Below are 14,956 nucleotides of genomic sequence, written 5' to 3' on the forward strand. Positions count from 1 at the left end.
GCCCCATCTCTGGGTCATGCTTTGGGTAAGGCGGCCGAGTGGAAGGGGCGGATGGGAGGTCCAGATTCAGCTTTGCGCCAGGGGAGTCCTGCTCTGACTTCTATGCATACCTGCAGGGTAGGCTGCCATGTGGGATGAACAGAAGCTGCTGCTCTCCGTAGGGCAGAGGGGGTTTGCATGCCTAGTGCTGCTGGCAGCACCAGTCAGGCTGCTGCTGCCGTCCCCTCTCCGCCCCACGGAGCAGGCAGCTGCCTTCTCTGTGGGGCAGAGAGGGTTTGAATGCCTGGTGCAACTGGCTCACACAGCACAAGAGCCGGCAGCATTGAAGGCTGCCGCCGCCACCCCCTCTCTGCCCAATGAAACAAGCAGCTGCCTTCTCCATGGGGAAGACAGGGTTTGCATGCCCGGTATTGCCGGCTCATGCGATGCAAAAGCAGCAGCTGCAGGCACGCCACTGCTGCTGTCCCCTCTCTGCCCAATGGAGCAGTTGGCTCAGCTGCCTTCTCCATGGGGGAGAGAGGGTTTGCATGCCCGGTGTTCCCGGCTCGCGCAGCACAACAGCAGCAGCAGGCAGGCAAGTCCCCTCTCTGCCCAATGGAGCAGGAAGCGGCCTTTTCCATGGGGCAGAGAGGGTTTGCAAGCATGGTGTCGCCAGCTTGCACGGCGCGAGAGCGGCAGCACCAGGCAGGCCGCCGCCGTCCCCTCTGCTCCCTTCCCCATACGGCCGAGGGGGTTTGCATACCTGGTGCTGCCGTCCCCTCTGCACAACGGAGCAGGTGGAACAGCTGCCCTCTCTGTAGGGCAGAGGGTTTACATGCCTGGCATCGCCGCCCCCTCTGCCCAATGGAGCAGGCAGCTGCCTTCTCCGTTGGGCAAAGGGGGTTTGCATGGCCAGTGTTCCCGGCTTGTGTGGCGCAAGAGCAGCAGCAGGCAGGCAAGTCCCCTCTCTGCCCAATGGAGCAGGAAGCGGCCTTTTCCATGGGGCAGAGAGGTTTTGCAAGCATGGTATCGCCAGCTTGTGCGACGCAAGAGCGGCAGCACCAGGCAGGCCGCCGCCGCCATCCCCTCTGCCCAACAGAGCAGGCAGCTGCCTTCTCCATGGGGCAGAGGGGGTTTGCATGCCCAGTGCTGCTGGCAGCACCAGGTAGGCCACCGCTGCTGTCCCCTCTGCCCAACAGAGCAGGCAGCTGCCTTCTCCATGGGCAGAGGGGGTTTGCATGCCTGGCAATAAATGGTTATCCTGTTCGGCCCCCAACTTAAAGTGTGCTTTGAGTTTTGGCCCCCTGTGCAATTGAATTTGACACCCCTGTTCCAAAGCAACCATTTGTCCAGGGGAACTAAGCTCTGTGATAATTCTGGGAGATCTCAAGGTTCAACGTGGAGATTGGCAACCTATCCATGGGGACAGCTGAAATACAAGAGGGCAGGTAATAGATTTTTCTCTCTTATGTTACTGTCAAGGTTGGATCCAGTTAGGCAATTCTTATTCATGTGCAAGGTTATTTCCTTTTGTTCTTCAAGATTTTTCAGGGCAATGGCTTTTACTTTAGCAACTTTTTTTTCACAAATTTGAATTATATATCTATGAAAAGGAAGCAGTTGTATGATTCTAACCTTGCTGAGATCAGTACAGAAATTCCACAATTACAAATAGTCTAAGCAGCTACAGCACTTTATTCACATTCCACCGCACACTTTAATTTCATATTGTATACAAAGTAGGTATGGCATGGCAACTTTCTTTCAAGCTTGTTATGAGATGAATTGTGATTGCTCTAATACCAGTTTTCTTGGCATTCACAAAGATTATTGCAACATTCCATTTAAGACACAAAGATGACAATTTGTGATTACAGCAGTGATTAACTGAAAACAGGGAATTTTAATTTGTACAAAGAAATATTACAGTCTCACATTACATGTCACACACTATGAAAAGAAATACTTCAAACCTCAAATTTTATTTCTTAACTTATTTTATATAGTTATGATATAATGATATTATTTTTACTGATTTGACACCCACAGTGAGTTCATTTTACAATAGTTCCAACATGTTTCAGCCACTAATTGCATACCTTTGAGAGGCATGGAATACTGGCCTGATCCTTGAAATATTTGTGAATTTCTCCATATACTTCATTATCTCTTATATGGTTTAACAAATGAGAGAAGATTCAAAGATATATATTACTTTAATTTTTATCAATATTTCTGTTTTCTGTTAGAGAAAAGGAACCTAACCCAAGTGCATTGATCTACTGCTACAAAGTATAATTTGAACATAATATTTAATCTATGGAAATGAAAAGACAGAATTTTTATAAAAGGCAAATATTCATAAAAACCAGAATGACCAAATGTATTGTTGAAAGTTTTCAAGGTGAGAATTATACATTAGAGTTGTTTATTTATTCATTGTACTTTGTCTCCAGGTACAGTTTCCGACAATCCCTCTTGCTGATTAGTCAATTGATCATTTAGTCAATTGGTCATTGGGTTTTCTGGGCTGGATGGCCAGGGTCTGGTAGTTTTTGCTCCTAACATTTTGGCCATCTGGAGCTTAGCAACCCTGTTTCTCTGGAATGAATATTATTTGGAGAACAGCATTAGAATTAGTAAAGGTGTGTTAGTAGCACTGCCTACTCCACTTAAGACCTACATAATCCAGCCCTAATGTTTTTGCACTGGAATATCTGCATTTGATTCTGAAGCAATATTGTTGCAATGCACACTTAATTGCTTATTTACATAATGATGGTAGGTCAATATACCTGTTAGGATACCCCTTATTAAGTCCTAGTATGTTCCAACAGCAAGTCTCAGGCTTTACATTTGCCGTCCTATTTCTAATGCCAATCAGATACAGAGTATTGCAATAAGGGTTGACAGTTATTTGGGAACACAAACATGTTCTAAAAGCTTTCAAATGTTTCAGACTGGTTTTACTGTTTTCTCAGAATACTATCAAAAGAAGAGGGCAGCCTTAATTTTCAAATGCGGAGTCTCTGTGGTCAGGCAGCCACTCTGCTCTTTAATTCAAAGTATGTGGGAATTTCCATTTGGTAAGGGAAAGATCCTTATATATGAATCCAGTTGTAGAATATTGTTTCATATCTGTAAAGAATATCCTATAGCTGCATTCAGCAAACTTCAATCAACCTGCGGAGCTTTCACTGGTTCTGCTTATGTTGGAAAGCTTCAAACCTTACTGACCAGAATACAGGCCAAAAATCTTGAGTATAAGTGAGAAAGGGTATGACCAAGTATGATCAAAAGAAGAGTAGACTGTTTACTAGACCAACTCCCTGCAAGAGATTTTTTTCTGCTTCTCTCACTGTTGCTCAGCTATTACAAGCCATCATTCAAGCTTGTTTAGACAAACAGGAGAAAATTTTGATATATGCTCATTCCAAAATAAATCAGCTTTGGACTTTACATTGTGGTTGTAATTCTCATGTCCATAGGATGAACTGTATGAGTAAAAACAGGGATTCCTTGCCTTAGGGAGCCAGCTATATTAGACAGGATACTTCTGAAAGGCAGGGAAATTTAAAATCAGTTTGTGATATAACACAAGGAGCTGCTGTTAGTGAGAGGCAAAGTTAGGAACCCCTGCATGACTGCACTCATGCAAGCAATTCCAAAGAATTTGATGGCAGCATTTTTTTGCCTCTAAGTCTTCTGGAATGAGCGTGTTTCTCTTAAACTCCCCAAACTGGATTGCTTAACACTGACATTCTGTAATGGAACTGGACTGCTAGCAATGGACAGAACCATAATGAAACATTTGGTTTTCTGGTGGACAGTGCTTATACTGACAAATTTGTCATAGAATTCATACTCTGAAATAACAGAGCGTATACTGTTTTTCTGCCTTACTAAAGTGGTTAATATGTTGGCAACAAAAATTAGAATGCAGAAATTACAAGAGGTAAGCATTCTGTGACAACTCCACCATACGCAAATGCTGTCTTATTCCTTGACTTCTGCAACTTCCAGGTACCCTCCCACATTCTTTGAAACAGTTATTGCATTTTCATGCAGGGGAACCCATTATACAGGTTAACCATTTCTGAAGCATGTTTGAGAATTATTTTAAAAGTTTCCGCATTACATTAAGAGTAGATCCTCGATACCCTGTTCCAAAATGATTCCAGTGGTTAATGTAGTTGAATAACTGGTAAAGCTTATTGCGTTTCTCAAAACCTGGAGCTTTGGGGATTTTGCTGTGATAAGCGGAGAAGAAAGAGCTGCTGAAGCCCCCAAACATCATAGCAATTGCAAGTTCAAATTCTGAATGGCCATAAAAACAAGCAGGGTCAAAAAGAATAGGGCCAGAGTCATCTTCAGCTACATTTCCTGCCCACAAGTCCCCATGAATGAGGGCAGGAATAATCTCCAGGTCACAAAACATTTCTGGAATCTTTGGCTGTAAAAAGCATAACAAGTTTTTAAACATCAGAAAATTGCCCAATCAGAAGAAGCAGAATCTGCAAAAAAAATAAGCCCTCAAAACACATAAAGCAAATGCATATCAAGTTCTGCACGTTGTTACATTTTTATCAGTTTTAATCTCAGTTTGTATGTTTTGTGTATTACAGGTTGGATATTATTTTATTTTCCCAAGTTGGATCCAGCAACTCTCTTCAACTCAGATATCTACTGAAATCACCAATAGAAAAGGTCTTTGTCTTGGCAAGACTTCACACCTCAAATTTTATTCTTGACTTCATGGAAGGGAATATAAGGTATACAACTTCATGGAATGGAATTATTGGATCCAAATGGGTTGGATGCCACCAATGTTTTTGCTTAAGTTCACCCTACTCCCCTTATTACAGATTCTGTCCTGTCTGCCTTTGGTCCATGAAGAGTAAGGGGACTCCCTCCTCATTTTTTCTCCAGCAGATCCAACCCTATGAGTTCTGCTTTTTTGATTATCATGTTTGGGCCCATTGCTATAATTTCCTCTGATAAACCAAAGCAAGGACTTGACCAAAAAACAAAAGTTAACGTTTCTTAATAGCCAAGATATTTCTCCTCCTTAGAGAATTAGGAGAGGTGAAGTTCAAAGCAAATTTGAATTCAAAGATGGACTGAGCCTGTTTAAAAGCAGTGGCATATGTGGAACTACTTGGATCAAAGCAGTTACTGTGGCCGTTTCTGCCACGTACGCTGGGAGTAGATGTAGTAATGCGGCATTATACAAGCCATGCTTACACACCCCCTCGAGACCACGTTCGCACAAAGCGGTCCTGGTAAGAAACAGAGGAAGGCCCGGTTGCAGCTGCGCCATGCAACCAGATCGACGTACCTTCCCTGTGACCTTCCGGCGCATCACCCAGGCTAGGGGACACGCCCCCCTGCCCTGCGTGACCGCTCTGGAGTAGCAGGGCAGGGGGGGCGTGTCCCCAGGCCTGGGCAACGCGCCGGAAGGTCACAGGGAAGGTATGTCGATCAGGAAAGGAGAGGGGTGGCGCCTTCCAGCCGCTGCCATTTGCACGGCAGCGGCTGGAAGCCGTTGTTTTCCAAAAACCTCGCTCGGGAAGTGAGGTGGGAAAATGGCGGCTTCGCGTCGCTGGAGAAGTGAGAGGCTGGCGGCTTTCGCGATGCCTTCAGCCTAAGCCCCCATGCGAATTTCCAGCTTCTGCCACTAGGGACGGCGTTTTTGCCGTCCCTAGGGCCTAGGGCGCTGTAAATGGCCTGTGCGGAAAGGGCCTCAGTCTGGGAATGTAATGCAAAAATCACTGGTCTTGCTGCCTGCTGGAGGACTCTGGCTTCTACTATGCTCCACTTGCATGTTTGTAAAACAATATAATATTATGTACCCAAAGAGAACTCTGCCATTCTACTCTTGTCTGGGATATGAATACTAAATGATGAGAGCAGCAGGAAAAGTAGGCAATGAGATGTGTAGAACAATGAAATGGAGACCGCAGCTCTATCCATCACAGGGATGAGAGTCAGGCAAAGCATGAAACTAGTCTCAGCTTTGGCTTGTGTTGCCATATTGTACTTTACTTTAGAAAGGAGAAAAAAAGTTGATTTCTATACCCCACTTTTCTCTACCATAAGGTGTCTCAACTGCCATCCCTTCCCCCTCCCACAACAGTCACCTTGTGAGGTAGGTGGAGTTGAGGGAATTCTGAAAGAACTGTGACTAGATCAAAGTCACAAAGCAGCCTTCACATGGAGGTGTGGGGAAACAAACCAGGTTCACCAGATTAGAATCCACTGCTCATGGTGGGAGGGTGGGAAGAGTGGGGAATCAAGCATGGTTGTCCAGATTAGAGTCCACTGCTCTGAACCACTACGCCACTCTTGCAAGTGGGCAATATGGAAGGAAGACACAAAGCCTGTAGTAAAATGTAACATGGGTGATGTGAAGAAGAGGTGAAACTGGAAACAGCCTGTGGGGGACTGGTACACTGAACTCTTCTTTCTCTTCTAATGGGGCCTTCTGGCTTTTCCCTCCTACCTTTAGTCGTGACCACAGATCTCTTGCTTCTCTGTCTCCGTAATCTCTCTCAATCAAATCCATTTGGGCTTGAAGACGATTTTGTACAAAGAAAGTGGGCCAGTCACTTTGCCATTCATTCACCTACAAAATAAACAATCAGGATTTGCTGATTCCTCTATAGAGTCTTTAGAGCAGGAAAGATGCTTCATTTCAACTGATGGCTAAACAGAGACTATCCTTAATCCACTTGGCTAATCCTTTTCAGGGGTTACTTTTCATTAATGTCCCATGGCAATAGATGCCTCAAGTACTGGCAAACATGGAAGTGATTCATAGAAGACTCATGTCTTCTGAAATCTTTGTTTGGAATAAATATTTTTTAACTTAGAGAAAGCAGAAGGGTCAACAGATTAAGCAGCAAAAAATAAAACTACTGATGTAAGAATTATAAACTGCAATCTTTATAAACCACATTTGGTTAACAGTTGGTCATTTCTATATCAAACATTATAAACAGCGTAGATACCTGAGCAATATAGCCACAGCAGGTGACTGTATGAAATCCAAACTTATCCACATAATGTGATTCATTCATGCCTGCTCCCTTTCCTGTCAAATAAAACTTCTCAAAATAAGAGAGCAAAATGCAAAGGCACAGAACAGATGTTCCTTCAATTGATTCTAAACAGTTGTTTATGGGGGCTGCATCATCATCAGTAACAATGGCTGTTTCTACCCGCCCCCGCTGGCCCACACAGAAGCCAGGGGTGGGGCTTGGAGGGTGGGGCCTCCCACCACCGAGCCGGGCCCCACCTCCATTGCAGCCCAAGTCCTACCTTGGCATCTGCAGTCCCGCCAAGCCCCGCCCCGTGCAGGTCAAGGCCAGGTGGGTGCCATGTCCACCCACTGCCAAGCCCTCCTACCTGCAGGCCAGCTCCTAGCTGGCCTGCAGGGAGATGGGGGGTGGGGCTCGGTGGCATGCAGCTGGGTGGGGCTCATGCCTTTTGGTTATGTGGGGGTAGCTGGCGTCCCCCACCCACGTGACCAAAAGGCATGCACCCAGGAACATGGGTGACTCCATGTCCCTGTAGGCCATACGCCTCTGTCTATTCATTGTGCCACATTGGCTTTCAGATCAAAATGTGCCATTAGACACCAAATGGACAGGAAAGAGCACTTTTTTTACATCTGTCTATGTTGGCACCTGGGTTACTGTTCTCTTCCCCTCACACACATGCACCCTGAAAGCTTTCATCAGGGTTATTTTTTAAAAAAATCAGTAACAACTCTATTAGATACAAGCATATTGTTGCAATAAATTGTTATGCTATAGTCTTGCAGTATTTTCAGTTTTTAAAAGCCTGAAGAGTCTCCCAGTAGCAATTGGGAAATAGGAGCCACAGAGACCTCAAGCAAGGAAAATGTACAGAAACTCATTCTCTTGTTCACAGCAGCAACCTGAGCTACATGGAGAATCATCTCCATATAGAAGCACTCAGTGTCTATTTGTTAGGACTAAACTGTAGGCAACAAATTATTTTCTGGTTGTGCTGAGTCCTGTTAATTTCGAATCAGATTTAACTGCAAGTAACTTCCTCTGCATTGGAGCAATTATCTCATGGAGGGCAGGCTGATACAAATTTGTAACCACTATCCTCTACCAATACTTTACCAACTGTGTTTTCTTCATTCTTTAATTTCTCTCCAAGTTTTTGGTTGTGAAGGTGAAGATCTGCTACTTGCTCTCCAAGTTTTGCTGAGTATCTGGAAGATCAAAGAAAGAAGACCTACCACCTTTCCAAACTAGTCAGACTAGTCAAAACTAGTCAAAATGGCAGCTCAGACTTATGCAGAAAAGAAGGATTACTTAAACATAACATACACAGGCACCCCAGATGAAATATATGTATAATTAAAAATGGGAAGGATATGGAACAGCTGAATTCGGAAATAACATGGAAATAACATAAGAAGAAATGTATGCCACCAAGCCAGGTGTGTCTGTTAATAAAAATTAATTGATACAAAGCAAGTAAAGTAATGCCTTATTTGACAAAAAAAACCACCTGTTCAAATATAATAGTAAATAACAATCCCCAAAGTCTCCAAAATAGTATCATCTTTGTAACTGCCATTATTTACCAGTAAAAATCAAAATTAGCTTTGTGATACAAATATTTAGCATTTCCTGCTTGGCTCCCTGAAGTATTAAATCCCCAATTTCTGACATTAGTTTTTAAACCTTGGAACTTTACAGAGCATTTTGTCACATGGAAATGTGTCAAATTCACATAATTTGAACACAGCCACATTTCCTTTCCAGTTTTCTTCTTACTGGCTACAGCACAAATCTAGATTCAGAGAAAAACCTGGGTAGTCTTACTATGTATTGACAGCCTCACCCATTCTAAGACGAATGACAAAATTGCCTCAGAAGAAGTGTGCATGCACACTTATACCAAAAATAAAACTTTGTTGGTCTTAAAGATGCCAATGGCCAAAGTTCAAAAAGGGAGAAATTGCAAGTCAGTTCAGATAAGAAAGAATTGGTTTTATGGCTGTGAGATATCTAGTACTCATTCATAAAAGGATTGTATTTAAACAATAAAACAAGTACTGCTTATGCATGCCTTTCTGAAGTAAATGCCTCCACTTCTTGTTAGGTAGACTCCAGTATCTTCTCACTGTCATCCACTCCCCACCCCCATACACAAAGTACAGTATTATGCTAACGTAGGCTAATTCCCTAGGCTTTGTTCTGATACAGCTTTCTGTTCCACTACACTACCTTGCTATTTTTTATGACCTACAGCAACATGTAGTCCTTATGTGGACAATTAGAAGTATCTGTCAAAGATCGGAGACTGTCCATACCAGTTAATCTGTCCTCATGGAAAGTTTGGTCTGGATTGGCCTCAGCATTCTACCTTCATATACTATCTTAAATCTATGGATGTTTGTTTGATGTGGGTCTGCTGAGGTGTAAGGCATCACTTGTTTCTAGCACAATAGATTACTACACACTGAACATATGCCTCATCTTTTTTTTTTGCACTTTTTCTAATTTTTGTGATTTTAGTCCAATTGCATGGCTAATTTGATCTTTCATGTTATTTAATTACATTGTTTTATAGCATGTCATCTTTCTTGAGTCTCAATGAGTAAGGCTGACTACAATAAAGTATAGAAATATTTATTTACATTTGTACTCCATCTTTCTTCCCTAGGGGGACCTAAAGTGGTGCATTATACTCACCTCCATTTTATTCCCATAATTCACCAAAGTGTTGGGATAAGAGTATGTGATTGGTCCAAGGTAACCCAGCAAGCTTCCATACCACTGGTGAGGATTTGAACTTGGGACTCCCAGATCATAGTCCAACACTCTAACTACTGGTTAGTTCCACACCCATGGACTCTCCATGTAGCTCTTAGGCTGAGAGAGTATGACTGGTCCAGAGCCACCCAGCTGCTTCCATTGGAAATCAGCCTGGGGAATTAGCCTATGAGGATATGGCATCACGGAACCTCTGTCTTTATGATCTTTAGCAGCATCAGAACAATACAGTACAAATAGCCACATAGAATACAGTACAATTGGTTCTTTTCTGTGGGACTATTAATACTATATGTTATGCATTTGACTCACTATTATATTCTCACATGCTTTTCTTTCCAGTAGCCTTTGTGTAACAGGTTTTGTTCTGATGCTACTAAAGGTCATAAAGACAGAGGTTCCATGATGCCATATCCTCCCTGAAGTCCATAACATGACATGAATGTCAGTTTGTTAATCCCCCCTGCAATTATTTCATTTTAAGATAGATGTTATTTAAAGGGAGCAAAGCAGGTCCTTTTCAAAACTGCCACTGAGAAAACAGAACAAAGCACATTCAAGAAGATCATGTATCCTCTTATCAGGGATAGTAGTATGATATTCCAACATACTTGTTGAGGCTCTTCATTTTCATGTACTCCATAGCAAATGCGGCCCCACCTCCAGGAAGATCAATCACTTTAATTGGTTTTGGAACCCGCAGAGTGTTGGTTTGTTGAATGGTCTCTAAGCTCGCCATTTCGCCCTCAAACATTGTCCTAGCCTGGTCCACAAGAAGAATGTTACTGAGAGCAATCATCTGGTTAAAACTGTAATTTTGCTGAGAAGCTGATTACAACAGAGTGTTTTATGTTTGCTTTTGTAGAATTTTGTAGCCATTCTTCAAAATTTAAAAAGAGGAAAAATTAGTAACATTTCAGAAAGATAACATGTTTATATCTGTAGCCTACGTACATCTGAGTCAGCAGGCTACTGACCTCTTGTTGATTGTGACGTGCATAAAGGCATTTGGCCTAATCTGAGTGCACTAGTAATCCACTTAATGCTCTCCCATAGAAATTCCTTGCACAGGAACGCACCCTTATTCAGACATGCCATAGGGAAAACAAATCACAATATTTTATTGCTTTAAAAACAATGGAATCTACACATGCTGATATGATTTATATTCACTCATCAATTGATACCATAAAGTGTTTGTAAGACCAGCAGGCTAGAAGGGACCAAACACTAAGAGATGGCCTCAAAAAAACCAATACCTTAAGCAGAGGGACACCCTTTTAAGTCCATAGCTTTTGAAGGCTGTAACTCAGTTTAGAGTGGCATTGCCAATCCAATTTACTGGCAGAACAGGCAATGACCTAATTCGGGTCTTATTCCAAATTCTTAGGATCATCTTTAATGTGTAAAAAAAAATGATGCACCCTTAGAAATTATGCTGCCCCTTCTACAGTCAGAAGACATCAGCAGTTGCTCTATGATCATCTCAAGAAAAACGCAGTTATTGCTCGGGTAGCATAAAATATTTCAAAATTCTTCCCTCCCTCCGTCATCGTCAAGCGCGAGATGAGAAATTGGCGCGGGGGGGGGGGGGGGGGGTGATGTATTTCAAAGACTAACAGCTGAGCTCCCTAGTCATTTCCACGGACCCACCCCCTTCCCTTGTGCAGCCATATAGCTAAAGAGGACTCGCTTTATAGTGGTTAACCTGAGGTTTGGCGTTGATTTTAACAAACACTCGCCCGTGGTCGGTTTCATAGGACTGCCCTTGGCTTATGCACCCTCCTCCAGAGCTCCCAAATGCCTTCAGAAGGGACGTTTTCAATTCCGTTTTCAGCAGTTTTTCCATGGCTGTCGCATGCAGATTGCTGCAGACGTCGTCCTTCGGCTCTCAGAATTATCTGTGCGTGAAAAGAGCAGGCTGGCACACAGGGGGTGCAGCTGGCAGCTTGCGGAAAGAGGCGGTTCAGGAGAGCCTTCTGCAAACACGTCCCCCTTAGTGTGTTTACATAGGCAATAAATAGATGATATTCTCATACAGTACCACTAGGGGGGGCGCTTCGACCAAAACCAAGAAACCGAATAGTTTTTCAAAAATGTAAAGGCAGTGCCCTGGACAAGCGCTGGATCATAAATTACCCATGGCATGAGGTCACATCACGACTTTAACTAAGTAGACTATGTATACGAAGTGGTTTGTTATTGCCTTCCCCAATCATCCACACTTTCCCCCCAGCAAACTGGGTACTGTGTTTTGCAGGTGATGGAAAGATGAGTCAACCTTGAGCCAGCTCCATAGGATGTACTAAAACTAAGGACAGCAGTTGCCCATGCATAGTACATGATTGCCGATAGAGAAAGCATGTTCACCCGTAAGAAATAATGGAACCCATGCTCATCTAGTGCGATCCTAAGCAATGTTATTTCTTTTTAGGAGTTTGCTATGATAGAGTTGGACAAATACATAGGAGTTATTGTCCTTTATTCAATACAAACTAGTTTGGAACCTCAACAGGTTCCAAACTGGTTTGTACAAAAAGCCCACCTAATACTCCTTTTGCCCTCTAGTGACCCAAGGAAATAAACAGCTCTAGAAACTTACTTAATTTGTGTATGTATCTTATTTTTCTCCCCGGTGAGGAACAAAAGCTACTTATACTGTTGTGCTCCATCCTCCATTTTGTCCTCACAGCAACCAGAATGTATCGTGGGTTGGGCTGAGAGAGTGACTGGCCCAAGGTCGTTCAGTGGGTTTCCATGGCAAAAATGGAGACTTGAAGCTGGGACTCTCCTAATCTGACTCTTCAACCACTACACCACTCTGAATCTCAGCATGCTGTCATTGCCTCTCTTATTCCCCCCCCCCCCCCGCATATTATTTTGGAAACCTTTTAAGAGGCCTAATTAAAAAAATAGGATGACCAAATACAAAGAAAGGCATTAATAGCTCCGAAGATGATAGAGTGTTGATAGATAGTTATCAGTAATGTGAAAAACTATGTGTGACACAGTAGTTTCTTCTACCTTTTCTACAAGAGCAACTGTCAGCCTTTACTTTTAGCCACCATAATTAGGGTGTGCCCTTTGTTGTGTACAAAATTAGGCCTATTGCTGTCAACAGGTCAGTTTATAGTTGCCAACAGACCTGGAGAAAACTGTCCCATCCCTTTAATAGAGGTTTACAGCCCAATCCAAAGGGGGGGGGTGTTGTTAGAGCAGCAGCTGGGGACAAAGTTGCAGAACTGCCTTCAAAGAGGCAATTGGTGGCATAGGCACCTGGAGAAAAGGAGAAACTCATATGTGTACAAGACTTGTGCCATCCTTTTTGGTGGCATAAGTCTGTGCTGCTTAAAGGGGGCATTCCCACGCCAAAAGTCATCTCCACCCCCAGGAATCCTCCAGAATGTCCCTGTCAGTGCTGGTACGGCCTCCTGCAGAACAGCAGCAATATTGTGGAGGGAAACCTCTGGGTTCCTGCCCTGCAGAGCTGTGCTGCGCCCCATCACCAAGGTAAGTCCATCTGTGCTAGGGTCCATGCTACTTTGTGCAATGCTGGTGGCACCAATGTGACCCTCCCACCACTTCCAATGTGGCTGCAGCCCCCTCCCTTTGGACTGGAGCCTTAATATGTGAAAATGAGCAGGTGAAGCTTTTCATGGAATGAAGGTAACAATCTGCTGAATAGCATCCCATTAAGCAGAACTCCCTCTCCTGGTCTGTTGGCAACCCTTAGTCAGGGGTTGTTTCTTCCCTGTTGGCAACTCTTAGACAGGGCATGTTTCAGATTCTCAGGCTTGTCTTTATTACTGGATAACTGGTCAACTTTAGTCGAATTTCCCCTTAATGCCTAATCTTATGAACTCCTATATATCAATTGTGGTAATGAGCTCTAGCTTAGAGAGCAATTTTCAATTCACCATCCCAGATGTTGTTCAGGTTTGAGAAAAGAAATCCGACATAAGGCACATCTGGTTTCAGCAGTACCTTATACAAGTGTAATGCTCAGTTTGGTTAACTGATTGAATCTCAGAGATATCATCAGGTATATCTTGGGAAAAGATGTAAAAGTAATATACCTCTAGGTAAACCAAAGTACGCAACAAGTCTGACTATCCCTGTGAGTCCGTTCATCATTACCCCACAGATGGTGCGGATATTGCAAAAGGCTTGCTAAACTAGAAGGTTCTGCATGAATCCCAATACATAATATCTCATATCAGTTAAGGTTTCATTACTCAGAGCAGATTTGAAGGGAGATTATTTGGAATACAGAACAATATAAAATGATTAGGAGATGTGTGGGAAGGAAACAGCTAAATTGCTTGTAATTACATTGAAAAGAACTGGTCACGACAGTGGGCTAAGCAGAAAAAGAAACAGGGCGGGTGTGGGGATCTAGCACTAGACTAAGAAGAAAAGTGACAAAGGAATATATTGCTGGAAAAGACCATAAAAGTGTTCTTTTCCCTTCAGGGAAGAAAATGACAGTAAGGTCCAGTTATTGGCAGCAATACGGGAACTGCTTCTTCCCATGCTGTTCTGCTATTGTTTGAATCCAGGAGCTCCATGGCAGAGCCCATTGGCGAGGTTATTCATTTAGCATTTCTGTAACCTTTCTTTGCCTACATCCAGTGGCAAGGATTCTTTGTTTTGCACTCATTTGCTGCTAAGAATCTGATTTGATTTATTGGATTTAATATACTGCCCTTCCCCATTCATATTAGCAATGTTGAGTCCATACAGGAGTTTTTTGAAGTTTCGCGCATCAGCTGCCATTGTTACCTGAATTTTCCCGCACTGTACCACCAGAAGGTTTTTGAGGGTTTTAAACATTGGTAATTACTACATCAATAGAGTACAGTGATTATATTTTTAAAGCCCTCAAAAAGCACTCTGGTGGTTCAGTAGGTAAGATAGTGACCACAAGAGGATGACAATAGGAACTTGGCATCACTGTGGGTAGAATCTTTAAAAATGCACACTTTTCAGTGGTGGGATTCAAACATTTTAACAACAGGTTCCGTTGGTGGTGGGATTCAAATAATGACTGTTAAAAAGTATTTAAAATATATTTTAATATCACTTTTTTAAGTATTAAAAATATTAATACTTAATTAAAAATATTTTAAGCATTAAAAAAGTGATATTTTAATTTT

General features: G+C 42.8%; 1 protein-coding gene and 1 long non-coding RNA gene across 4 annotated transcripts; one reads left to right on the forward strand and one right to left on the reverse strand.

Moving 5' to 3' along the window:
• The first annotated feature begins 1,248 nt into the window (after positions 1-1,248).
• Positions 1,249-9,083, forward strand: LOC125429216. Its single transcript, XR_007243967.1, has 3 exons — positions 1,249-1,427; positions 4,605-4,751; positions 8,173-9,083. It is a non-coding gene; the product is annotated as an uncharacterized LOC125429216 (long non-coding RNA).
• FN3K (fructosamine 3 kinase) lies at positions 1,657-11,786 on the reverse strand. 3 transcript variants are annotated; one of them, XM_048490122.1, is made up of 6 exons: positions 11,509-11,786; positions 10,412-10,563; positions 8,136-8,227; positions 6,990-7,072; positions 6,482-6,604; positions 1,657-4,432 (listed from the first exon to the last, which is right to left on the reverse strand). In XM_048490122.1, exons 1-6 carry the CDS (start codon positions 11,647-11,649, stop codon positions 4,094-4,096), a joined length of 930 nt encoding a protein of 309 aa, XP_048346079.1. In that variant the 5' UTR covers positions 11,650-11,786; the 3' UTR covers positions 1,657-4,093. The 3 variants fall into 3 exon arrangements, with proteins under 3 accessions (XP_048346079.1, XP_048346080.1, XP_048346081.1); XM_048490123.1 differs by having other exon boundaries at positions 10,778-11,646; XM_048490124.1 differs by having other exon boundaries at positions 4,308-4,493.
• Between the last annotated feature and the right edge of the window lie 3,170 nt (positions 11,787-14,956).

Source organism: Sphaerodactylus townsendi, linkage group LG03, assembly GCF_021028975.2.
Source record: "Sphaerodactylus townsendi isolate TG3544 linkage group LG03, MPM_Stown_v2.3, whole genome shotgun sequence".
NCBI lineage: Eukaryota > Metazoa > Chordata > Lepidosauria > Squamata > Sphaerodactylidae > Sphaerodactylus > Sphaerodactylus townsendi.